The 27,518-nt window shown below is 47.7% G+C and overlaps 1 protein-coding gene across 1 annotated transcript; it reads right to left on the bottom strand.

Moving 5' to 3' along the window:
• Positions 1-200: 200 nt before the first annotated feature.
• LOC106605797 (uncharacterized) lies at positions 201-27,338 on the bottom strand. The gene is made up of 13 exons (XM_045712843.1): positions 26,373-27,338; positions 25,380-26,155; positions 23,870-25,185; positions 11,458-11,580; positions 11,111-11,187; positions 10,379-10,396; positions 8,830-9,004; positions 8,170-8,275; positions 8,039-8,085; positions 7,366-7,883; positions 6,988-7,232; positions 6,727-6,885; positions 201-5,014 (listed from the first exon to the last, which is right to left on the bottom strand). The coding sequence occupies exons 1-13, from the start codon at positions 27,336-27,338 to the stop codon at positions 4,849-4,851; spliced, it is 4,692 nt and encodes a 1,563-aa protein (XP_045568799.1). The 3' UTR covers positions 201-4,848.
• Between the last annotated feature and the right edge of the window lie 180 nt (positions 27,339-27,518).

Here is a 27,518-nt window from a genome sequence, read left to right as displayed (position 1 = left end):
CAACTCTTACCCTACGAGGTCCGGAGCCTGCTGGTTTTCTGTTCTACCTGATGATGAATTGCACTCACCTGGTGTCTGTGGTCTAAATCAGTCCCTCATTAGAGGGGAACAATGAAAAAACACAGTGGAAGTGGCTTTGAGGTCCAGAGATGAGATTGAGGGGAATAGAGAAGAAATGAGACACATGAGAGACTTTGAGGTTTGGTTTATGTTGATTATTTATTGGGTATTTACAAACAAGCTCATGCGGGAGTCGGACGCTGACTGACGCTACAGGGACACAGTACACTATGGAACAGTGAGGTACAGGGCAGGCTACATCACACCAGAGAGATACAGAACCCACTGCTACACACACAGACACATGCTCGTTCACACACACACACACCAGTGGAGGCTGAGGGGAGGACGGCTCATAATAATGGCTGGAACGGAGCGAATGGAATGGCATCAAACCAGGTGTTTCATGTATTTGATAACGTTCCACATATTCCGCTCCAGCCATTACCACAAGCCTGTCCTCCCCAATTATGGTGCCACCAACCTCCTGTGACACACACACACACACACACACACACACACACACACACACACACACACACACACACACACACACACACACACACACACACACACACACACAGAGATAGATAGATAGATAGATTGATAGATAGATGTGAGGGGATAAATACAACAGAGCTATATACCTTTCAGGGACTCCAGGGTCAATAAATACCACCTCCAATAAATGTACAGCTTTTCATACAAATCAATGCATTTATCATGGATCATCTCACACAATGGAAAATATACCCGAATCAATGACAAAAATAACAAAAAAATCCTTGTCAACATACTGAGATTGTTACCGTCACAGACCATGTGTATTTCCTGAAGTTAGGTTTACCCTTCACCTGCATCTAGGCATGGCACATTGAATGGTGGGCCTTGCTGACACTAACTAGCTCCTCCCTCATACAGCCTAATTTACTACAAGCTGTAATTAAAATACATTATAGATAGCTCTAAAACGACTCATGTCAATTGACTGGCCTAAGAAAGTAGTTGTCTATCTTGTTTTGTTGCCGTGACCCAGCTAAAGCCTTTAGAAAACCAGGGGTTTAGTGTGACTGGCCATGACACACAGTGGCTCCACTGTTTGGTAAACAACTATCTATTCTAGATACACATTGTCTTGAGACACCAGCGATTTGGATTAGCTAGTTAGGTTGTTGACATACTAGCCAGTGCCATACCATTGCATTTGGTGGAAGATTTGGTAGCCTGTGTAATGCAAGTGCAAAGTTACAATGTTTCCAATCTAATGTTGTCATAGGGTTGTCATAGGGACACTAACCCTGTGCTACACCACAGAGGCTTGTTGGCATGGTAACCTTTTATATTTTTTTCTGACCAATCAAAAGAGCGATATTCCCATTGAATTTGAATTTATGGGTAATATGTTCTATTCTTCATTCCTCAAGTAACCTGAACTCTTCAAGAAGCGCCATGTCACCCGCAAGTGACAAAACAAAAAAAACAGCATACAAACAGTTCCTTTAAACCAGAAGCCTTTGAGAAGTACATCATTATGCATCATCATTACCAAGCCTACAGAATAACTACCAACCAAATCAGAAGATAAACATAGTAATAAACATTATTACTTTAACGTTATTCAACTACCACTATCGTTACTACGGTATTAAAAATGATGACCTTACACGGGTTAGCATGACAGGTAGGGAAAGAAGGAAGGTACATATGAGAGCTGAGGTACGGTTGGGGGAAGGACAGCCTCTTCCTCAAACACATAGGCTTGACAGTCGTGGTATCTTCATACACATACAGTACATCAGGGAGTAGCTTACTGCTTCATCTGAAAGCTTGGATAGTCTCGGTCAGGAATGTACAACTATGGAAACCCACATTGTCTACTGGTCTCTGTAGTCTTTTCAATTGTCTTATAGTCAGACTTAGTAATGCCCAGGTAACCAGTAGAGTTAAATATCTGGGGAATCAAAGATACTAATTGATCTATGAGGTAAAGGAAAAGTAACCAGACTACAGTTGATCAACCCTGGGCTGAGTAGAAAGAGACAGGTCTCAAGTCCCTCAGACTGTTAATCTGTCTGTTAATCTGTCTGTTTATCTATCTGTTTATCTGTCTGTTAATCTGTCTGTTAATCTGTCTGTTAATCTGTCTGTTTATCTATCTGTTAATCTGTCTGTTTATCTGTCTGTTTATCTGTCTGTTTATCTATCTGTTTATCTGTCTGTTTATCTGTCTGTTTATCTATCTGTTTATCTATCTGTTTATCTGTCTGTTTATCTGTCTGTCTGTCTATCTGTTTATGTGTCTGTTTATCTGTCTGTTTATCTGTCTGTTTATCTGTCTATCTCAAAGCATTGATATTTCCATAAGCACTGAGTAGTATGTGTTAGTGAGGTTTAAGAGGTGTGGACTGATTGAAGTTACAGCATTGCTATGCCAGTTATACTAATATACTGTTGGATACTAGAATGTCCTTTAGATAGATATGTGTTGTATAGATAGATACTCTTCTGCATTCTAGGGTTGGGCTCAATTCGAATTGAAGGCTGCCAATTCAGGAAGTGATTTTAATTTAAAATCAGCTAATTAAAAAACATAAATAGCTTCTCTTTTTTAATTCATTAAGAAGTCATTAAAAAAAGAGGCCCCTATTTCAATCATCGAATTGGAATTTCAGTTTACTTCCTGAATTGACTGCCATATTGAGCCCAACCCTGCTGCATTCACTCAAAGCATTTATTATACAATAAATACAGTGTAAAGGTATGAGACTAAATCTATCAGGGTATGATGACGCTATGAAGGATATGAAGTCAAGGCAATGCATACAACACACACTAAGATGAAGCCACTGGATTCCAATAATTGACAAAAACACTGGAGCTGTGTATAATGACTATAGAGTAGTGACTGGTGAGTTGGGGATAAAAGGCCAGATCACTTATCAATTTGATTCATGATCAACCGTATCTATAGTAACGTTTGACTATCTGTTTCTCTTGGTTATCTATCTATCTATCTATCTCGGTTAAATTAATCTATATTTATATACCTATATATTATGTATGTATATTTATACAGTCAAATAGTTATCCTTTTTAAACTGACTATTAATTGTAGTGGGAACATGTCAAACACACACACACAGAGACCAGGCGAAAGAGGTGAGAGATCAATAGGGGTGAAAGGTCAAATAGAACACAGAAAACAGCTACATTTCACTATGGTACTACGTTACGTAACAGGGGCTACGCTCCAATACTCTACCATGGCTCCCTTCACCGGTTAGCCTGGCGCAAGGTCTGGGTCCTGGGTCTGAGGCGAAGGAGTTGGCTAGAGCAGAAACAGACCTGGCTACCAGGCTATAAATCTTCCCATAGTGACTGCTGATCTGAAAGTGTCTGGATAAGCTGAATGCATGCGTTGCATGTTTCGTCACAATATAGTTTTTAACGTTCGTCTGGACTGATGCCCGACTGAGCATTCTACTCAATGCATCGTCAATAAGCGCTGATGAAGATTTCATCGAAAGTGCATTACAGTGGCCAGGAAATACAATGACATTCAAAAACAGGCAAATTATTATTAGGAAACCCATTCGTCATCATTTAGATGTCACCAGATAGACTTTAGATGCAGTATAACGTTAGCTAACTAGCTTAAATTGAGGGGAGGCCACCTGATTGTAACTAGCTAACGTTAGCCTTGCTAGCTATTTTTGCAAAATAAATGATGACGTTGCCATCTGTCTAAAGTAAATTTGACGACATGATCATGCTGGGAAAGTTGTTTCCTACTACATTTTTGACTACTTTAGCAACGTCACCGTATTTCCACAGGCACTATAGTGTAATTTAGACTAAACAGTAGTTAGACTCATTTCAGAATGACTGGACTTATCACCACTTTAGGGCAACGCCGATGGCGGCTTGAGAAAGTTCATAACAATGGCATGTAGTGACGGAGGTGCAACCTATGAATAGAATTCTACAAAGCTTTATCCAGTCCTCCTCAGATCAGTGGTCACCAAAGAGAGGAGATGATGAATGGAGGACATTTATAGGGATAGTCCACACCAAGATAAGTGTTTGTCTGAAGTTTTCACACTTCAAAAGTGGTCTGAAGTCGTGCTGGGTCCATATTCCACACCATCTGGTGAGCTAAATTAAATCTTCATTAAATCCCCCTAATTAGATGGCATTGAGTTTTGCAGATTTCTACCAGTGCATATAGTGGGATCTACACAACAAGATGGTGCGGAGTACGGACTGAACTAAATCACTTAGACCAGAGATCATCAACTAGATTCAGCCATGGATGGTCAGGGGGCTGGAACATAATCACAAATCATTTGTAAACTGCAAATTGACCGCAAGAAGCCCAAACAGATATAACATTTGACAAAAATGTAATCATTTCAAACCTTGCTTAGATTTGTAAACAATCACATCTCTCTCTATGTGTGGGAATACTTTGGAACAGATTTCCAACATTTACTGCTGATTTTAGTCTTTTATGTCCAACAAGTAATTCTAACCCTTTGCTCAGAAAACTTGGGGGCCAAATAAAATCATGGGCCGCCAGTTGGGGAACCCTGACATACGACTTTGGACTACTTTAGAGATATAAAAACGTGATTTGAACTTAGATTCGGGGGTGAACTATTTCTCTGAGAGCATTGGGACTTCGCCACAGCCTCTCTATGGTTGCCTAAATACATTATAGCTTTATGACTTCATTTTCCCTCCCCCATATATATTCAAACAATCAAAACTCTGATACGGTGTCTGAAATCACAGGATCAGTGAGGCGTAGCCAATGGGTACGAGCCCCTCTCGGTCTCCCTGACGACAGCGAATCCAGTCGTGATCGACACCCCCTAAAACCACTAACTCCTCCCCTTTCTGGAAGCTTAGCTCCGCCCCTGTGCCAGAGTGGTCGCATAGTGTTCTGACTGACCTGCGAAAGAGAGAAAAATAAGTGATACTGCTGTAAAAAAGTGTCATAAGAATGACGTAACACCGTCATAGACAGTCACGATAACTGAACTGAACAAACTAAACATGTAATCTAGATATACACTGCTCAAAAAAATAAAGGGAACACTTAAACAACACAATGTAACTCCAAGTCAATCACACTTCTGTGAAATCAAACTGTCCACTTAGGAAGCAACACTGATTGACAATAAATTTCACATGCTGTTGTGCAAATGGAATAGACAGCAGGTGGAAATGATAGGCAATTAGCAAGACACCCCCAATAAAGGAGTGGTTCTGCAGGTGGTGACCACAGACCACTTCTCAGTTCCTATGCTTCCTGGCTGATTTTTTTGTCACTTTTGAATGCTGGCGGTGCTTTCACTCTAGTGGTACCATGAGACGGAGTCTACAACCCACACAAGTGGCTCAGGTAGTGCAGCTCATCCAGGATGGCACATCAATGCGAGCTGTAGCAAGAAGCTTTGCTGTGTCTGTCAGCGTAGTGTCCAGAGCATGGAGGCGCTACCAGGAGACAGGCCAGTACATCAGGAGACGTGGAGGAGGCCGTAGGAGGGCAACAACCCAGCAGCAGGACCACTACCTCTGCCTTTGTGCAAGGAGGAGCAGGAAGAGCACTGCCAGAGCCCTGCAAAATGACCTCCAGCAGGCCACAAATGTGCATGTGTCTGCTCAAACGGTCAGAAACAGACTCCATGAGGGTGGTATGAGGGCCCGACGTCCACAGGTGGGGGTTGTGCTTACAGCCCAACACCGTGCAGGACGTTTGGCATTTGCCAGAGAACACCAAGATTGGCAAATTCGCCACTGGCGCCCTGTGCTCTTCACAGATGAAAGCAGGTTCACACTGAGCACATGTGACAGTCTGGAGACGCCGTGGAGAACGTTCTGCTGCCTGCAACATCCTCCAGCATGACCGGTTTAGCGGTGGGTCAGTCATGGTGTGGGGTGGCATTTCTTTGGGGGGCCACACAGCCCTCCATGTGCTCGCCAGAGGTAGCCTGACTGCCATTAGGTACCGAGATGAGATCCTCAGACCCCTTGTGAGACCATATGCTGGTGCGGTTGGCCCTGGGTTCCTCCTAATGCAAGACAATGCTAGACCTCATGTGGCTGGAGTGTGTCAGCAGTTCCTGCAAGAGGAAGGCATTGATGCTATGGACTGGCCCGCCCGTTCCCCAGACCTGAATCCAATTGAGCACATCTGGGTCATCATGTCTCGCTCCATCCACCAACGCCACGTTGCACCACAGACTGTCCAGGAGTTGGCGGATGCTTTAGTCCAGGTCTGGGAGGAGATCCCTCAGGAGACCATCCGCCACCTCATCAGGAGCATGCCCAGGCGTTGTAGGGAGGTCATACAGGCACGTGGAGGCCACACACACTACTGAGCCTCATTTTGACTTGTTTTAAGGACATTACATCAAAGTTGGATCAGCCTGTAGTGTGGTTTTCCACTTTAATTTTGAGTGTGACTCCAAATCCAGACCTCCATGGGTTGATAAATTGGATTTCCATTGATTATTTTTGTGTGATTTTGTTGTCAGTACATTCAACTATGTAAAGAAAAAAGTATTTAATAAGATTATTTCATTCATTCAGATCTAGGATGTGTTATTTTAGTGTTCCCTTTATTTTTTTGAGCAGTATATTTCCACATATTTCCAATACCTGAGGGGTCTTGGGTTGTCCCATGTCTCCTCCATCTCTCTCTCTACCACCTCTTCTACCTGCTGGGGCTCCAGCACCCTCCTCTGGTTAGCGCTGGAACTGCTGCTCACCATCCGGGTCAGAACAGACACCCCTGGAGACAACCACTGAGATGGACGTCTGGGGAGGGAGAGAGATACATCAGTGATAAGAGTAAGATACTTCAACTGTCTAGTATCAGAAAACTCTATCACACAAACACGTGCACACACACCAGCGCACCTGGTTGGAAGTGTGGGTATCGTGGGGTTATTGGAGGCTCCAAACAGCCGTCCCAAACCCCAGGGGACCGCCAATGCTCCATCGACCTGAGGAGGGTCACTCCTGGCCTGGGTACTGGCCTGGGGCTCTGGGGGGTCTCTGGATGTCCCCTCCTGGTTCTGTACTGCAGACAGGCTGAGTTCAGCCAGGTTCTGGCCCAGCTTGCCCCCCCAGCGTACCACAGCCCCCCATCCCTGCTGGATCACCTAGGGAGAGAATAACAGCTCAGAAAAGTGCTGTGTGATACGGACACCCACCCACCCATGCATTCAAACAAACACACACAAACAAACACACACACACAAATACACAAATACACACACATTGAATTGTGCTCACCTGTCCTGCCTGTTGGGAGAGACTGGCCTCCTCAACATTAGGAGGTGCTAGCTCCATCATTTCTTTCTCCTGAACCCACATCAGCTGAGGACTTGTCTCCGCAAGACCCCCAGAGACCTTCGCAGGCCCCACACTGAGACTCTCTGGCTTCAGTGACTCCACCAACCCTCTCACCCCTGAATTGGCCAGGGACGACGAGCTCGCATTACGATTGGTCGCCTCGGGTTCTGCTCTCCCAAAGTCCAGCTCTGATAGGCTCTCGAGATAGCTGCTGCCCCTGCCTTGGGAAGCGGACCCCCGGGGCGAGAGCCTGAATCCCAGGTCCTGATTGGGTGGGCTGGGGATCTCTGGGCTGTGATTGGCTGGCTCCAGGTGGTGGTGCTGGAAGAGCAGGTCGAGGTTAAGGGTCAGGAGACTGAGGGGCTGCAGCAGGAGGAGGAGCTCCTCAAACAGAGGCTGGCAGGAAGTCAATGACAAACGCATGAAGGAGGAGGGCCGGTAGAACGTCACCAACACATCTGACAGAGAGAGACGGAGGCGAAGGAGAGAGAGAGAAAGAGACGGAAGGGGAGAGAGAGGGGGTGGGGTGAAGGGAGGAGAGAAATAATGTTATAACATATTAATATTCAAACAGATAGATTGCGGACATGAACTTTAGTCTTCAGAGACTTACCACTGCATGACTGGAGATGGGACAGCCAGAAATCCATAAGCTTGATGCTGAACGAGAGACAAGAAGCAGGTGAGAATTGGAATTGAAAAAGTCAAACAGAAAAACCCTAGGAGAGAAGAGCCAGGTCTTACTTGAGGAGGCCGAGGAGGAAGGCGTTGAACCTGTGTTTGTTCTGCCTGAGCTGGGGCAGCTCTCCTATTCTAGCCTGGAGGCTGTACAGGGACTGAGTGCTGGGCCCTGGAGGGAGAAGGGGAGCAGAGACGAGAGAAAGAAAGGCTTTGGTTAAGCTTTGGCACAGAGAAACAAATCAATATCTAATCAACATGTTATGTTACCTTTGACCTGAATTGACTGAAATTGAAATGAACAAGTACTGAGTCAATGGAATAACCCTGATCAGCAGAGTAGTGGGAAGGAGAGAATAAGAGGGAATAGAGGAGGGGAGAGAGTGATAATCAGAGAGAGAGATAGAGAGAAGGATGACTCAACACTGCAGAATAATGAGTGCCAGACTAGAGCGAGAGAGGAGAGGAGGAGAGAGAGACTGAAAGTACTATGAACCCACATGATGTCTGGGAGGGTGAGAGAGATACACATTGGAAAGAGGAAGAGAGATATTGAGAGATTGGCTATGTACTTCCATCATGTCTGAGAAGGAGAAATAGAGAGAGATGGATATAGAGAGAGATATATAAATATATGGAAAGGCAGGGGGTATAACAACCACAGCCCTCCTATGCTGTCTATGTTCTCTTGTAACCCACCTCTGTACTGCGCTCCAGAGTTCCTACCTGGCCTGGTGGAGGCCTGGACCAGTCCCCAGGCTGAGTTTGGCCTCCTGCCCGAGATCAAATCACTCTGGTGGGGCTTGAGGCCGTCAGAGAGCAGGCTCCGCAGGGCGGGGCACAAACACTGCAGCACCAGCCGACCCAGAGACGGATTCACACTGCTGTCTCCTGATAGAGCCTGGAAAGGGGAGGAGAGAGGAGAAAGTAGAGTGGCAAAATAGAGGAGGCGAGAGAGGGAAGAGGGGATGAAGAGGGAATAAATAGGGGAGAGAGGGAGAGGAGAGGGGAGAAACAGGGGAGGAGAGAGAGGGAAGAGAGGAGAGGAGAGAAATAGTGGAGGAGAGAGGGAAGAGAGGAGAGGGGAGAAATAGGGGAGGAGAGAGGGAAGAGAGGAGAGGAGAGAAATAGTGGAGGAGAGAGGGAAGAGAGGAGAGGGGAGAAATAGGGGAGGAGAGAGAGGGAAGAGAGAAGAGGAGAGGGGAGAAATAGGGGAGGAGAGAGGGAAGAGAGGAGAGGAGAGAAATAGGGGAGGAGAGAGAGGGAAGAGAGAAGAGGGGAGAAATAGAGGAGGAGAAAGGGAGAGAGGAGAGGAGAGGGGAGAAATAGGGGAGGAGAGAGGGAAGAGAGGAGAAATAGTGGAGGAGAGAGGGAGAGGAGGGGAGAGGAGAGAAATAGGGGAGGAGAGAGAGGGAAGAGAGGAGAGGGGAGAAATAGAGGAGGAGAAAGGGAAGAGAGGAGAGGAGAGGGGAGAAATAGGGGAGGAGAGAGGGAAGAGAGGAGAAATAGTGGAGGAGAGAGGGAGAGGAGGGGAGAGGAGAGAAATAGGGGAGGAGAGAGGGAAGAGAGGAGAGGAGAGGTGAGAAATAGGGGAGGAGAGAGGGAGGAGAGGAGAAATAGTGGAGGAGAGAGGGAGAGGAGGGGAGATGGGAGAAATAGGGGAGGAGAGAGGGAAGAGAGGAGAGGAGAGGAGAGGGGAGAAATAGGGGAGGAGAGAGGGAAGAGAGGAGAGGGGAGAAATAGGGGAGGAGAGAGGGAAGAGAGGAGAGGGGAGAAATAGAGGAGGAGAGAGGGAAGAGAGGAGAGGGGAGAAATAGAGGAGGAGAGAGGGAAGAGAGGAGAGGAGAGGGGAGGAAAGAGGGAAGAGAGGAGAGGGGAGAAATAGAAGAGGAGAGAGAGAGGCAAGAAATAGAGGAGAGACAGAATAAAGGAGGGGATGGGAGAAATAGGAGAGAAAGTGGGAGGAGAGGAGAAATGGCAGAAGAGAGAGATTGAAGAGGGAACGGAGAGAGGGGAGGAGAGAGAGGTAAGAGAGGAGAGGGGAGAAATAGGAGAGAAGAGAGGGAGGAGGGGAGAAATAGAGAGAGATGGAAGAAAGGAGAGGGTGTTATGGATAGGAAGAGAAGATAAATCGAGAAGGATGAAAACAGAGATATAGAAGAGGAAAGGAGTAGAGAGAAATATGTGGGAAAGAGGGATGTGGAAGGAAGGAGTTAGTATACAGAGGTTCTGACTACTGAGCCAAAGATAGGGATATCTGAAGACAACCTAGCACCTTGTTAATGGAGGCAGACTAGGGGAGAGGAAGAGGGAGAGACAGAAAGAGACACAGATATGTCCTGTTATTCAATGGATGATTCATATATGGAGGATTCATATATAGATATAGAGCCACTAACAGGCTGTTTGAGCCATCAAGTGTCACACGTTATTAAGTTCCAATGAGCTGAATGCAACCACCGCTGCTACAGACCGACGTCTAATTCCAGAGACACGGATACACAAATCCTATAAGGCAATGAAGTCTTTGGGGAGTTTGAGCTGGTTGATCTTCTGTCTGTCTGTTTTTCACTTTGCCTGTCGGTGTGGAAACCCTGTCATAGCAACAGTTAACAATACATCGTTAGGGGCGGTAGCTAGGTATTATAAACGCGGGGGTGGAGGTTTGTACTGATTGGATTACCTCCTCCTTTCACCAAAATGTGAAATCGGAGGAAGATGATTGGCCCTCATATTTCTCCTAATTGAAATGAATATAATTGATTGATCCACAGAGGAGAAGCTGGGTTTGCTGCCAGCATCAGACAACAGCGAACAGTAGAAACAAACAGGCATGCCCTCAGAAATACATCATTAAAGTACAGACATAATGATTAAAAACTCAAGGCCATTTTCCATATCTCACATCATGTGGTGTGTACACCATGTTACTGAAGAGACAGTGTTAAACATGGTGTTAAACATGGTGTTAAACATGGTGTTAAACGCAGAGACAGTGGAAACTGACCTTCTGCACCAGGGTCCGTGAGGTGCTGAACTGAGCCAAAATGGCCTCCACTGCCACACTGACTGCACTGACCAGAGCTGTGGACGGGAACAGTTAGACATACACAAACATCATTTCTCTAACAGTGTAAATGTACATGAATAAATGTACTGGATGTACTGTATATCACATAGACTGTATATAAATATACATCTAGGCTATATATGATCCCGTGTGACTCAGTTGGTAGAGCATGGTGCTTGCAACACCAGGGTTGTGGGTTTGATTCCCACGGGGGACCAGTATGAAAATGTATGAACTTAAGTCACTCTGGATAAGAGCGTCTGCTAAATACAGGTATATCGTACCTCTTTTTTCCAGCAGGCACAGAGAGGACAGCCCTAGGCCTCTCAGAGGGGCCTTCACGTCATCGCCCATCCAGGAAGTCCCGCCTCTCTGTACAGAGCCGGCGAATGAGACGCTACGAACCGCTGAGATTGACAGAGATAGAGGAAGGATCACTTACAACCTACTCTACTCTAATCAGTGGTGGACTCACCGAGAGGAAGAGCAATGTTACTTGGTATTTCTGTGTAACTGTTTGAGTATTAGTGATATTAGTTGTTTTAGCAGTTAGTTAAAGCAGTGGTAGAGTAGCAGTACTATCAGTAGTAGTGTAGTAGTGATAGCATAGTGATAGCATAGCTTAGTTTCTTGAAACATCCCAGTCCAATATTTTTCACAGATTCTAAAATGGTTGTCTTGTACACTTTGCTTTTCCAATATTCTACACAGGACATCGTCCCTTCTGAGGGTGGTACATTATGTGAATGGGAAGCGGATGCATTAACCTGGACAGACACAGGAAACATAAAACCTCCTATTGGAGAAGACAGCCATGCAGAAGTCAGCTATCAGTCACAGGTTGGTGGCACCTTGGTTGGGGAGGACAGGCTTGTGGTAATGTCTGGAGAGGAATGACTGGAATGGGATCAAATACATCAAACACCTGGTTCCCATGTGTTTGATGTCATTCCATTTGCTCCGTTCCCACCATTATTATGAGCCGTCCTCCCCTCAACAGCCTCCTGTGGTATCAGTAAGGTGTGAGAACATTCCTGTCTGACCTCATGATGAAACATATAGACACTATAGAAGGTTAGTGTTCAGCCCAGTTTATAGCCATTCACCACTACATTAAACACATCGTGTATAGTCGTACCCAAACACACGTATCTACACCAATGCACGCATTCATGCACACACTAAAGCGTGATAATCATCATCACAGTGATTATCATGGTTCAACAGAAGCTGAAGGTCATAGCTTTATTAAGGTGAGGTGTCTATTTCAGCACTCCATGCAATACAGACACACGACAGTATGGACAGACAGACTGACAGAGTGACAGACAGACAGACAGAGATATAGATATACACACAGACAGACAGACCTGATTGACAGCGAGATAGATATACACACTGAGACGGACAGACAGACTACAGACAGACTGACAGGGCGATAGAGATGTAGATAAACACACAGACAGACAAACTGACAGACAGGTGAGCAGGGTGTTAGACAGACTAACAGAGTGACAGACAGGCGAGCAGGGTGTTAGACAGACAGACAGACAGAGTGACAGACAGGCGAGCAGGGTGTTAGACAGACAGACAGAGTGACAGACAGGCAAGCAGGGTGTTAGACAGGGGGAGGGAGTGACAGACAGGCGAGCAGGGTGTTAGACAGGGGGAGGGAGTGACAGACAGGTGAGCAGGGTGTTAGACAGACAGACAGAGTGACAGACAGGCAAGCAGGGTGTTAGACAGACAGACAGACAGAGTGACAGACAGGCGAGCAGGGTGTTAGACAGACAGACAGAGTGACAGACAGGCAAGCAGGGTGTTAGACAGACAGACAGAGTGACAGACAGGCGAGCAGGGTGTTAGACAGACAGACAGAGTGACAGACAGGCAAGCAGGGTGTTAGACAGACAGACAGACAGAGTGACAGACAGGCGAGCAGGGTGTTAGACAGACAGACAGAGTGACAGACAGGCAAGCAGGGTGTTAGACAGACAGACAGAGTGACAGACAGGCGAGCAGGGTGTTAGACAGACAGACAGACAGAGTGACAGACAGGCGAGCAGGGTGTTAGACAGGGGGAGGGAGTGACAGACAGGCGAGCAGGGTGTTAGACAGCGGGAGGGAGTGACAGACAGGCGAGCAGGGTGTTAGACAGACTAACAAAGTGACAGACAGGCGAGCAGGGTGTTAGACAGACAGAGTGACAGACAGGCGAGCAGGGTGTTAGACAGACTAACAGAGTGACAGACAGGTGAGCAGGGTGTTAGACAGACTAACAGAGTGACAGACAGGCGAGCAGGGTGTTAGACAGGGGGAGGGAGTGACAGACAGGCGAGCAGGGTGTTAGACAGGGGGAGGGAGTGACAGACAGGCGAGCAGGGTGTTAGACGGGGAGGGAGTGACAGACAGACGAGCAGGGTGTTAGACAGGGGGAGGGAGTGACAGACAGACGAGCAGGGTGTTAGACAGGGGGAGGGAGTGACAGACAGGCGAGCAGGGTGTTGGACAGGGGGAGGGAGTGACAGACAGGCGAGCAGGGTGTTAGACAGGGGGAGGGAGTGACAGACAGGCGAGCAGGGTGTTAGACAGGGGAGGGAGTGACAGACAGGCGAGCAGGGTGTTAGACAGGGGAGGGAGTGACAGACAGGCGAGCAGGGTGTTAGACAGGGGGAGGGAGTGACAGACAGGCGAGCAGGGTGTTAAACAGACAGACAGAGTGACAGACAGGCGAGCAGGGTGTTAGACAGGGGAGGGAGTGTGAGAGAGAGAGCTCTTACTCAGCGCGGGTGGCAGCGGCGGAGCCTGGATGAGTTTTGGGGGGTCTGAGGTTTTCCTGGGGGGATAGGGGGTAGAGGAAGGGGTAGTAGAGGGGGGCGGCCAGGGCATGGAGGGTGTGAGAGCGGGGGAACAGGGGTGAGCTGAGGCAGGACGCGTCCAGGCCTGGAGGGGGGGCTCCAGAGCGATGGGGGGGGTCGAGAGCCCCGATGGGGGAGAGGCGGGGAGGAGCACCCCTGTGGATGGGACAGTTTTTGGGGTGGTAGAGGTACCAGGAGGGGAGCGGAGGGAGATCTTTAGAGGTTCTACTCTGGCCAGGGAGAGAGGTGTATGTGTGTGTGTCAGTGCAACCAAGGGAACCGACGGTGTGTGTTTTGGCATATTCCATCATCATCGCGTCAACGTTTTTATATGGGGTGGTGCAGCCTTGAGTGTGTGTGTCATTGCTGACGAGTGTGTGTGAGCCGGTGTGAGGCTGTTTATCAGTGGCGTTGGCGGTGCAGTACAGGGAGTCAAAGTTAGTGATGGATTCAGAGCCAAAGCCATACTCCAGCTTTTCTTTAGTCTTGGAGTCATTCACATAACGATACAAACTATCAATGTTGCTCTTGAAGTCCTTTCCAAAACGACGTGCAGAGCCTCCATCCTTCTTAAAATAGTCACTATAGCTATATCCAGAATCAATAGCATTCTTAGAATAAGTTCCATGGCTGTCTTCATTTAAATCTGTATGAGTGTATGGTGTAGCAAAGGGGTTAGATAACTGGGTAGTGTAGGGGTTAGGGGCCGTGGCTGTGGACTGGGTAGTGTAGGGGTTAGGGGCCGTGGCTGTGGACTGGGTAGTGTAGGGGTTAGGGGCCGTGGCTGTGGACTGGGTAGTGTAGGGGTTAGTGCCTACGGCTGTGGACTGGGTTTCAGTGTGGCTGTGAGGTTGGGTCCTGGGGACTGGTCTCGCATGAGCACCACAGTATCCTGGGCGGTAAGGGGGGATTACAGAGTGGAGGAAATAGGAGGAGGGCTGGGAGTGGGCCAGGGAGAGAGGGGGTGAGGACACTGCCCAGTCAAAAGGGGCAAAGGGCAGGAGGGGAGAAGGGAGAGGAGTATGAGTAACAGAGGCAGGTTGAGGTGGAAATGTGGATTTGAGGTGGACAAGGGGGGCATTCAGGGGGTAGGAGTGTGAGTAAGTGGTGTGTGGGTGGGGGGCAGGTAGGGATAGTTGGGGTAGTTGGGGGCAGGTAGGGGTAGTTGGGGGCAGGTAGGGGTAGTTGGGGGTAGGTAGGGGTCGTTGGGGGCAGGTACGGGTAGTTGGGGGCAGGTAGGGGTAGTTGGGGGCAGGTTGGGGGCAGGTAGGGGTAGTTGGGGGTAGGTAGGGGTAGTTGGGGACAGGTAGGGGTAGTTGGGGGCAGGTAGGGGAGTTGGGGCAGGTAGGGGTAGTTGGGGGCAGGTAGGGGTAGTTGGGGGCAGGTAGGGGGAGTTGGGGCAGGTAGGGGTAGTGGGGGGCAGGTAGGGGTAGTTGGGGGCAGGTTGGGGACAGGTAGGGGTAGTTGGGGGTAGGTAGGGGTAGTTGGGGGCAGGTAGGGGTAGTTGGGGGCAGGTAGGGGTAGTTGGGGGTAGGTAGGGGTAGGTAGGGGTAGTTGGGGGCCGGAGGACAAGCGAAAGCGGAGAAGAGGGGAAGGTAAAGGAGAAGTAGAGCCATGGACAAATGTTGGAAGGACGGATAGGATAGAGGGATGAGAACAAGGAGAGGAGCAAAAATGTATGTTGCAAATAAATTGGGAGGAGAGAGAGAAATGGAGAGAATGTTAGTGTCTGTTGAGAGAAGAATGCAATGTAAACCAGTAGATCCCCACCACAACATGTAGTAACGCAGTACACCACCCAGTACCCACACAACAACATATGTCCAATAGTCTGACCCAACAGATGCACACAGACTGACCACAATACATGACAGAGTCAATGGAGGTGGTTCATGAACAGAGGAGTCAAAGTTCAGGTTTAGAGAAGCCTTTCTCTATTGTTTCCTAATCTCACAGTCGTTCACCATTATTTCAACCACGCCCAAACCTTTTTCCAGTGGTTTAAGCTAGTGGTTTCATGTTCTACTCTTCCGTCAGTGTGTATTCTGTATTATAAAATGTATATGTGCAGGTGACTGGCAAAGATGAGGTTATCACTGTCCATAGTTAGTGCCACTCTCTCTCTCTGTAAAGTAGTGGTATGCTGTTCTCTCTCTCTGTACAGTAGTGGTATGCTGTTCTCTCTCTCTGTACAGTAGTGGTATGCTGTTCTCTCTCTCTCTCTCTCTGTACAGTAGTGGTATGCTGTTCTCTCTCTCTGTACAGTAGTGGTATGCTGTTCTCTCTCTCTCTCTCTCTCTCTGTACAGTAGTGGTATGCTGTTCTCTCTCTCTGTACAGTAGTGGTATGCTGTTCTCTCTCTCTGTACAGTAGTGGTATGCTGTTCTCTCTCTCTGTACAGTAGTGGTATGCTGTCCTCTCTCTCTGTACAGTAGTGGTATGCTGTTCTCTCTCTCTCTGTACAGTAGTGGTATGCTGTTCTCTCTCTCTCTCTCTCTCTGTACAGTAGTGGTATGCTGGTTTCTCTCTCTCTGTACAGTGGTGGTATGCTGTTCTCTCTCTCTGTACAGTAGTGGTATGCTGTCCTCTCTCTCTCTGTACAGTAGTGGTATGCTGTTCTCTCTCTCTGTACAGTAGTGGTATGGTATTCTCTCTCTCTCTGTACAGTAGTGGTATGCTGTTCTCTCTCTCTCTGTACAGTAGTGGTATGCTGTCCTCTCTCTCTCTGTACAGTAGTGGTATGCTGTTCTCTCTCTCTGTACAGTAGTGGTATGCTGTTCTCTCTCTCTGTACAGTAGTGGTATGCTGTTCTCTCTCTCTCTGTACAGTAGTGGTATGCTGTTCTCTCTCTCTCTGTACAGTAGTGGTATGCTGTCCTCTCTCTCTCTCTGTACAGTAGTGGTATGCTGTTCTCTCTCTCTCTGTACAGTAGTGGTATATTGTTCTCTCTCTCTCTGTACAGTAGTGGTATGCTGTTCTCTCTCTGTACAGTAGTGGTATGCTGTCCTCTCTCTCTCTCTGTACAGTAGTGGTATGCTGTTCTCTCTCTCTCTCTATATATACAGTAGTGGTATGCTGTTTTCTCTCTCTGTACAGTAGTGGTATGCTGTCCTCTCTCTCTCTCTCTCTCTCGTACAGTAGTGGTATGCTGTTTTCTCTCTCTATGTACAGTAGTGGTATGCTGTTTTCTCTCTCTCTGTACAGTAGTGGTATGCTGTTCTCTCTCTCTCTGTACAGTAGTGGTATGCTGTTCTCTCTCTCTCTCTGTACAGTAGTGGTATGCTGTCCTCTCTCTCTGTACAGTAGTGGTATGCTGTTCTCTCTCTCTGTACAGTAGTGGTATGCTGTTCTCTCTATGAACAGTAGTGGTATGCTGTCCTCTCTCTATGAACAGTAGTGGTATGCTGTTCTCTCTCTCTCTCTCTCTCTCTCTGTACAGTAGTGGTATGCTGTCCTCTCTCTCTGTACAGTAGTGGTATGCTGTCCTCTCTCTCTGTACAGTAGTGGTATGCTGTCCTCTCTCTCTGTACAGTAGTGGTATGCTGTTCTCTCTCTCTCTGTACAGTAGTGGTATGCTGTTCTCTCTCTGTACAGTAGTGGTATGCTGTTCTCTCTCTCTGTACAGTACAGTAGTGGTATGCTGTTCTCTCTCTCTGTACAGTAGTGGTATGCTGTTCTCTCTCTCTCTGTACAGTAGTGGTATGCTGTTCTCTCTCTCTCTGTACAGTAGTGGTATGCTGTTCTCTCTCTCTCTGTACAGTAGTGGTATGCTGTTCTCTCTCTCTATGTACAGTAGTGGTATGCTGTTCTCTCTCTGTACAGTAGTGGTATGCTGTTCTCTCTCTCTCTGTACAGTAGTGGTATGCTGTCCTCTCTCTCTGTACAGTAGTGGTATGCTGTTCTCTCTCTCTCTCTGTACAGTAGTGGTATGCTGTCCTCTCTCTCTGTACAGTAGTGGTATGCTGTTCTCTCTCTCTCTGTACAGTAGTGGTATGCTGTCATCTCTCTCTGTACAGTAGTGGTATGCTGTCCTCTCTCTCTGTACAGTAGTGGTATGCTGTTCTCTCTCTCTGTACAGTAGTGGTATGCTGTTCTCTCTCTCTCTGTACAGTAGTGGTATGCTGTTCTCTCTCTCTCTGTACAGTAGTGGTATGCTGTTCTCTCTCTCTGTACAGTAGTGGTATGCTGTTCTCTCTCTCTGTAAAGTAGTGGTATGCTGTTCTCTCTCTCTCTGTACAGTAGTGGTATGCTGTTCTCTCTCTCTCTGTAAAGTAGTGGTATGCTGTCCTCTCTCTCTCTGTACAGTAGTGGTATGCTGTCCTCCATCTTCACCTTCTCTCTCTCTCTCTCTCTCTCTTTCTTTCCCTCTCTCTAGCAGAGAAGAGTACCGTTGGTTACGCTGAGTCAGGCTATGGAGAGTTCTGTTCCTGCCTGGCTGCGCACTGTCTATCTCTCTGTCTCCTTGGAGATGATTGGATAATAGCCTATGCTGACCAGAAGTCCATTCTGCACAGAAATACATTGTCTCATTTAATATCACCGTGACAGAGAGATAGAGGCTCCACAGAGCGTGTTAACTACCATACCTTGGTTTAGCCTTGAGTTGATCTGGCTCTCTCTCAGATGCAGCCACACATTACACTTCCTGTTTTTTTTTGCGCTACTGTGAAATAAGTCTCTGCCATTGGTTGGTAGATGGAGCCCCTCCTCTTTGGTTCTTAAAGCTGTACACGCACACGTGACAAATAGTCTGGTCTGGATTGTATTATTTGTTTACAGTCTGTGGGTAGAAGTTGGCCCTACATAACCTAGGATAAGTTTATCCTACTGCTGTGACGAGCTGCCCATACATAACTCCTTCCACGTTGACAAATACCATACAACTTGGCTTTTACATACACACAGAGGGAAGCACACTACACACACATTCACACGCACACACACACATTCAGCATTTCTCCTGAAATGTACATTGTGACTTTGATTACAAAAATATATATTTCAGACAATAATCACACAATGAAATTACTTAATGTAAATTGTTCTCAAAACAATAAAGCTGTGTAATTGAAATACAGATGAATAGAGGTATTCAGCCCTTCAGCCTATGGAACTAAGAACTAGAGGTCGACCGATTAATCGGAATGGCCGATTAATTAGGGCCGATTTCAAGATTACATAATAATCAGTAATCTGCATTTTTTAACACCGATCATGGCCGATTACATTGCACTCCACGAGGAGACTGCGTGGCAGACTGACTACCTGTTATGCGAGTGCAGCAAGGAGCCAAGGTAAGGTGCTAGCTAGCATTAAACTTATCTTATAAAAAACAATCAATCTTAACATAATCACTAGTTAACTACACATGGTTGATGATATTACTAGTTTATCTAGCTTGTCCTGCGTTGCATATAACCGATGCGGTGCCTGTTAATTTATCATTGAATCACAGCCTACTTCGCCAAACGGTGATTTAACAAGCGCGTTGGCAAAAAAAGCACTGTCGTTGCACCAATGTGTACCAAACCATAAACATCAACGCCTTTCTTAAAATCAATACACAAGTATATATTTTTAAACCTGCATATTTAGTTAATATTGCCTGCTAACATGAATTTCTTTTAACTAGGGAAATTGTGTCACTTCTCTTGCGTTCTGTGCAACAGAGTCAGGGTATATGCAGCAGTTTGGGCCGCCTGGCTCGTTGCTAACTGCGTGAAGACCATTTCTTCCTAACAAAGACAGCCGACTTCGCCAAACGGGGGATGATTTTACAAAAGCGCATTTGCGAAAAAAGCACAATCGTTGCACGACTGTACCTAACCATAAACATCAATGCCTTTCTTAAAATCAATACACAGAAGTATATTTTTTTAAACCTGCATATTTAGTTAAAAGAAATCCAGGTTAGCAGGCAATATTAAACTAGGGAAATTGTGTAACTTCTCTTGCGTTAATTGCACGCAGTCAGGGTATATGCAACAGTTTGGGCCGAAAGGCTCATTGCGAACTAATTTTCCAGAATTTTACGTAATTATGACATAACATTGAAGGTTGTGCAATGTAACAGCAATATTTAGACTTAGGGATGCCACCAGTTAGATAAAAATACGGACCGGTTTCGTATTTCAATGAAAGAATAAACGTTTTGTTTTCGAAATGATAGTTTCCGGATTTGACCATATTAATGACCAAAGGCTCGTATTTCTGTGTGTTATTATACACTGCTCAAAAAAATAAAGGGAACACTAAAATAACACATCCTAGATCTGAATGAATGAAATAATCTTATTAAATACTTTTTTCTTTACATAGTTGAATGTGCTGACAACAAAAATCACACAAAAATAATCAATGGAAATCCAATTTATCAACCCATAGAGGTCTGGATTTGGAGTCACACTCAAAATTAAAGTGGAAAACCACACTACAGGCTGATCCAACTTTGATGTAATGTCCTTAAAACAAGTCAAAATGAGGCTCAGTAGTGTGTGTGGCCTCCACGTGCCTGTATGACCTCCCTACATCGCCTGGGCATGCTCCTGATGAGGTGGCGGATGGTCTCCTGAGGAATCTCCTCCCAGACCTGGACTAAAGCATCCGCCAACTCCTGGACAGTCTGTGGTGCAACGTGGCGTTGGTGGATGGAGCGAGACATGATGTCCCAGATGTGTTCAATTGGATTCAGGTCTGGGGAACGGGCGGTCCATAGCATCAATGCCTTCCTCTTGCAGGAACTGCTGACACACTCCAGCCACATGAGGTCTAGCATTGTCTTGCATTAGGAGGAACCCAGGGCCAACCACACCAGCATATGGTCTCACAAGGGGTCTGAGGATCTCATCCCGGTACCTAATGGCAGTCAGGCTACCTCTGGCGAGCACATGGAGGGCTGTGCGGCCCCCCAAAGAAATGCCACCCCACACCATGACTGACCCACCGCCAAACCGGTCATGCTGGAGGATGTTGCAGGCAGCAGAACGTTCTCCAAGGCGTCTCCAGACTCTGTCACGTGCTCAGTGTGAACCTGCTTTCATCTGTGAAGAGCACAGGGCGCCAGTGGGGAATTTGCCAATCTTGGTGTTCTCTGGCAAATGCCAAACGTCCTGCACGGTGTTGGGCTGTAAGCACAACCCCCACCTATGGACGTCGGGCCCTCATACCACCCTCATGGAGTCTGTTTCTGACCGTTTGAGCAGACACATGCACATTTGTGGCCTGCTGGAGGTCATTTTGCAGGGCTCTGGCAGTGCTCCTCCTGCTGGGTTGTTGCCCTCCTACGGCCTCCTCCATGTCTCCTGATGTACTGGCCTGTCTCCTGGTAGCGCCTCCATGCTCTGGACACTACGCTGACAGACACAGCAAACCTTCTTGCTACAGCTCGCATTGATGTGCCATCCTGGATGAGCTGCACTACCTGAGCCACTTGTGTGGGTTGTAGACTCGGTCTCATGCTACCACTAGAGTGAAAGCACCGCCAGCATTCAAAAGTGACCAAAACGTCAGCCAGGAAGCATAGGAACTGAGAAGTGGTCTGTGGTCACCACCTGCAGAACCACTCCTTTATTGGGGGTGTCTTGCTAATTGCCTATAATTTCCACCTGTTGTCTATTCCATTTGCACAATAGTATGTGAAATTTATTGTCAATCAGTGTTGCTTCCTAAGTGGACAGTTTGATTTCACAGAAGTGTGATTGACTTGGAGTTACATTGTGTTGTTTAAGTGTTCCCTTTATTTTTTTTAGCAGTGTATTATAATTAAGTCTATGATTTGATAGAGCAGTCTGACTGAGCGGTGGTAGGCAGCAGCAGGCTTGTAAGCATTCATTCAAACAGCACTTTACAGCGTTTTGCCAGCAGCTCTTAGCTGTGCTTCAAGCATTGCGCTGTTTATGACTTCAAGCCTATCAACTCCAGAGATTAGGCTGGCAGTACTAAAGTACCTATTAGAACATCCAATAGTCAAAGGTATATGAAATACAAATGGTATAGAGAGAAATAGTCCTATAATAACTACAACCTAAAACTTCTTACCTGGGAATATTGAAGACTCATGTTAAAAGGAACCACCAACTTTCATATGTTCTCATGTTCTGAGCAAGGAACTTAAACATTAGCTTTTTTACATGGCACATATTGCACTTCCTTCTCCAAACTTTGTTTTTGCATTATTTAAACCAAATTGAACATGTTTCATTATTTATTTCAGACTAAATTGATTTTATTAATGTATTATATTAAGTTAAAATAAAAGCGTTCATTGTTCATTATTATTATTGTTCAGTATTGTTGTAATTGTCATTATCTCTCTCTCTCTCTCTCTCTCTCCATCTCCGTCTATGTCAGCCTCTCTCTCTATATATATATATATATATATATATAAATAGGGCGATTAATCGGCAGCGGGGTTTTTTGGTCCTCCGATAATCGGTATCGGTATTAAAAAAATCACAATCGGTCGACCTCTACTAAGAACCACTCTAAAGGTAGCCTATAGTATGAGTAATCAGATTTGAGCTGAATCTCAGCCACTCTGGGATGGGGAGAACAGTCTGGAAAAAAGAAAGATGGAAGATAGAGGAGAAAGGAGTGAGTGAGAGGTCAAGGACAGAAGAGAGACAGGAGGAGGTAGGCAACAAAACATGAACCGATGACTCACCAGATAGTGGAGAGAGAGAAGGCATAATAGAGGGAAGGGGAGACCGAGAGAACGGGGTACAGTGTATAAACAGTGAAAAGGATAGAAAGAGAATGAGGGAGGAGGAATGAGACAGAAAGAGGAAAAGAGATAGAAAGAGGAAGAGAGATATACAGAGAGAGAGAGCTAGAGGGAGATGGGGAGAGAGAGAGAGAGAGAGAGAGAGAGAGAGGGAGATGGGGAGAGGGGAAGAGAGAGAGAGAGAGAGAGAGAGAGAGGGTGAGCTAGAGGGAGATAGAGAGGAGATGGGGAGAGAGAGAGGAGATGGGGAGAGAGAGAGAGAGATGGGGGAGAGAGAGATGGGGAGAGGGAGAGAGAGATGGGGAGAGAGAGAGAGAGAGAGAGAGAGAGAGAGAGAGAGAGAGAGAGAGAGAGAGAGAGAGAGTGAGCTAGAGGGAGATGGAGAGAGAGAGAGGAGATGGGGAGAGAGAGATGGGGAGAGAGAGAGAGAGAGAGATGGGGGAGAGAGAGATGGGGAGAGAGAGAGAGAGAGAGAGAGAGAGAGAGAGAGAGAGAGAGAGAGAGAGAGGGTGAGCTAGAGGGAGATGGAGAGAGAGAGAGGGGCTGACATAGACGGAGATGGAGAGAGGGAGAGATAGCTGTGGGTACTCCATTGCTTCCCCCCAGGCTGCAGATTGGATGAATAATTTAATAAGGCAGTGATGACATCACACCAGGCCCACAGGAAGCACTGAAGAGATTCCACCATCTCTTCCTCCCTCTCTGTCTCCCTCTCCCACTCTGCCCCATACACTTACCTGTCCATCCCTGAAAAAGAATGAGTGCAGCCCATCTAATCCTTTCCATCTCCTTCATCTATCTGTCCATCCTAGATAGAAACTACATTGCACTGCACCCATCTATGTATGTATCTCTATCTTGTTCCCCCTTATTTCTCTTTCCCTCTACTCTGGAATGCGGGGGATTCTCCCGTGTTTTTGTCACCCTTCTCTCTGCTGGTTTAGTTTTTATTCCCAAGAGAGGACACAGTTTCAGATGTGGTGTTGTGTACATAATATTAGATGGAAGGTGGCTACAGTGAATACTGTAGTTTGTTACTACCTCCACATTTTCACCCCAAATCAGCACCTCAAAGTCAACAACTAGGCCTATAGTCATCATCATCATCTAACTCACCTGTAGTTCTTGACTCCCAGGTTCTTCCTCCATCAGCTGTTCCTCTCACCTCCACCTCTTCTTCCTCTACCTCTTCTTTCCTCTTTTCTCCCTCCTCTTTTCTCTGTCCATCCATCCTCCACAGGTTCCCTTCACTGGCTGAGCACCCAATCTGCTGCGAGGGACATAACTCGGGTTGTCCAATCGCATCCTCTGCTTTCTGGAACATTTCCCTAAAAGCAGCCAATGAGGTGAGGGGAGGTGGTTGCAGGAAGGTGGCCTGGGCCTGGGAGGTGTACTCCCATTGGATTCCGTCGCTGTCCGTCTTTTCCCTCCTCCACTTGAGGTTGTAGAGGAAGTCAGGGTCAGGGGTTATGACTGTGGGATCAGGATCCGGTTCAGTTATTAGTTGGTAGGCCGGGGAGCTGTGTTTGCTACGGTTACGCAGTTCCTTGAAGGTCATCACTTTTGAACCCGACCCTGACGTTGACCCAGATGACGACGTTGACCCGGAAGTAGATTTCTTCAGGGTTTCCTCATTGGATTTTCTAACTTCCAAGGGCGGGTTCAGGGTTTCACCATCGGGGGAGAAAGCCATGAGCCAATCAAATCGCTCTGGGCGTAAAGAGTTGGCGAGAAGGGTGCAAACCTTGAGGGGGGGCAGGGTAGGGGGGACAGGGGGTAAGGGACGCGGGGGAGGAGCGGGAGGGATTTCCGAGAGCACAGGGGAATATTTGAAAGTCTCAAAGTTAACATTGTTAGAGGTGTTGGTATTGCCAGTGCTGTAGTAGGGGTCAGATGCTAGGCTAACGTTAGCCCCAAACCCACTGTTTCTCTTCCTCCTTCTCGCCATGTCAGTGAAAGACGTGGTTCTAAACACATCTCTGCTCTCCTCTTTCTCTCCCTCATCCTCCTTTACTCCTCCAAATATATCAGTCTCTCTATCCCTCTCCACCCCTGACCTCCCTCCTCCATCTCTCCATCCATCCACAGCCAACCCATCTATATCATACTGCTCCTTAGCCCTCTCCTCTTTTCTCCTCATCCCTCTATCTTGTGTCTGTCCAGGCCTGGAGGTGTGGTGGGTCTCCCCCGCTCCCTCCTCCTCCAGTCCCCCCACACAAACCCCCAGCTCTGGGCTGAGTTTCAGGAGCTCAGCCTGGGTCAGTCCTGCTAGCACCAGTAGCTTACGGATCTCATCATCCAACGCATGGAAAGAGGGAGGGGGAGGGATGGCAGGGGGGGTGGCGGAGTTGGAGATGGAAATGGTGGGAGCAGGGGGGAGAGGAGGAGGGCGAGAGGTGGGAGGGGGAGGGACAGGGGGGTCTTCCCGCATCCTGCTTGGAGGGTGGCGAGACGCTGAGCCTCCTTACGGGCTAGGTGCTTCCTCCGAGGGGGGGGATGGGGGGGAGTGGAGGAGGGGAGGGAGAATGGGAGAGGGGAAGATTTGTAGAGAGTAAAGTAAGGGATGGGCTGACAGAGAAGAGGAGGGTGGACGGAGCGTGGGGAAGGAGGGAGGGCCTTCTCACACCTGAAGGTGTAGAAAGTGGGGGATGAGGATGGAGAGGTGCAGACAGAGACGGAGGGGGTGATGTCACGGCTGATGTTGATGTAGGTGTGGAGTTCAGAGTTCACGCTGGCATAGCGGGCAGGGGGTTTGGGGGGTCTCGGTGGGGGCTCTATGGGCGAAGAGGTCTCTGATTGTGAGACCAGGGGCTCGTCACAGTCTGAAGGTGCTGTCAGATCCACTCCAGCATCAGAGAACTCCTGGGAATCTCCCAACGACCCTCCCCGGCCCTTATACAGCTTCCAAGACATATCCACGTTCCCCATCTCATCCAGAACATCAGAGAGATCCTCCTTGCCCAGATCACCTAGATCCAGTCCCTTCTCATGGAGCCTGGCGATGTGGGCCAGCTTCACCTGCCTGTTGACACTCTCCAGTCGGTCCAGGTGATCCAGTCGATCCCTCAGTAGATCCCCCTGAGGATCCCCCTCCAGGTCCCAGCGAGCCACCTGAATCACCTGGCTAAAGCGCTCCATCTTTCCAAAGTCTCCCACTGACTCCAGGAAGTCCAGGAGGCCTAGTTTGGCGACCTCTGACCCTAAGCCTGTCTGACCTTTGACCCCCAGGTAGTCAGAGGAGGAGGGGGAGGCGGGGGCGGAGGGGTAGCCCTCGTCTGGGGAGCAGGCGTGTGGGGGGGAGGAAGGGCAACGAGAGACAGAGGGGGGTTTGGGGTTGAGGAGCAGGACTGGGGGTGAACGGGAGGCTGGGTAGCGTTCAGGAACGTGAATGAGAGTGTGGTCCTGAGAGATTAACAGATCAGCGTTCCCCTTGTGGCCAGAGGACGAGAGAGAGATGGAGAGATCGGCGCAGTCTGACTCCAGATCGGAGCAGGAGCTGATGGAAGTGGAGGATGAGGAGGTGGAGGAGGTCAGGGAGAGATCCAGGAGAGAGGGAGGGAAGTCACAGCACGATGGGACCAATGTGTCATCATCATCATCATCATCATCATCATCATACACTGTTTTCTTCTTCCTCCTCCGTTTCTTTCTTGTTATCCATCTCTTCCTCCTCTGTTTCTTTCTTGTTATCCATCTCTTCCTCCTCTGTTTCTTTCTTGTTATCCATCTCTTCCTCCTCTGTTTCTTTCTTGTTATCCATCTCTTCCTCTGTTTCTTTCTTGTTATCCATCTCTTCCTCCTCTGTTTCTTTCTTGTTATCCATCTCTTCCTCCGTTTCTTTCTTGTTATCCATCTCTTCCTCCATTTCTTTCTTGTTATCCATCTCTTCCTCTGTTTCTTTCTTGTTATCTATGACCACATCTGTGTTCTTGTTAACATCTGCATTCTCCTCATCTTTTATTCCTTTCTCCAGTTCCAGGCCATTAGGGGGGCAGGCCGGGGCCAGGACCTGAGGCTGGGGCCTGGTCTGAGAGGGGCTGGCCTGTGTCTTGGTCTTGCCCCCTGTCCCCTCCTGTCTCTGGGGTAGCAGGGGAGGTGGTGGAGGGGGCTGAAGCTTCAGCTGCTGTCTGATGGAGATGGTATTGTTGTTGTTGTGGTTGTGGTTGAACAGACTGTTATTGTCCTGGGGGGAATGGCCGTCGCAGCACAGACAAGGCAGGCTGGGTTCATTACAGTTGGGGTCCAGATGAGGAAGAAGAGGAAGAGGAGGAGGAGGAGGGGCGCGTTTGGACACAGCTGCTGCTGCACGGACACTTTTGGGTTTGGGTTTGGTCGTAGAGAGGGGAGCTGTGTTTCTCTGTAAGCCCAATCTGGGGGCACGAGGCTGGACCCCCACCCTGGTCCTGGAAGACTCGGGGGTCGCTTTGGTGGAGCGCCGAGGAGAGGAAATGGTGTTCATGTTTTTGTCTTCCCTCTGGGAAACAGGGCCGTGTGTCTTTGGTTCCGCTGCGGTGGTGGTCCGCCTGCTCGTGTCGATGCGACGAGGCCTCGAGGGCGGAGCGAAGGTTCGGCTAGAGGAGTGCATTTTAGGAATAATAGTTTTCTAATTGTCAATTATTTCTGTTTCTATAGAAACAGGGGTTCTGTTTTCTATCTAAAACATGACGGTCACATCTTGGCTTGACTCCAAAGATCCTGCAACATCAAAAGAGACTTGCAGTCAATAGAGGCACAGCAGATAATAGAGATGAGAGGAGTCTGTGCT

Source organism: Salmo salar, chromosome ssa02 (assembly GCF_905237065.1).
Source record: "Salmo salar chromosome ssa02, Ssal_v3.1, whole genome shotgun sequence".
NCBI classification, from domain to species: domain Eukaryota; kingdom Metazoa; phylum Chordata; class Actinopteri; order Salmoniformes; family Salmonidae; genus Salmo; species Salmo salar.
The sequence above is the reverse complement of the archived record's forward strand: the minus strand, read 5'-3'. Positions and strand labels throughout refer to the sequence as shown.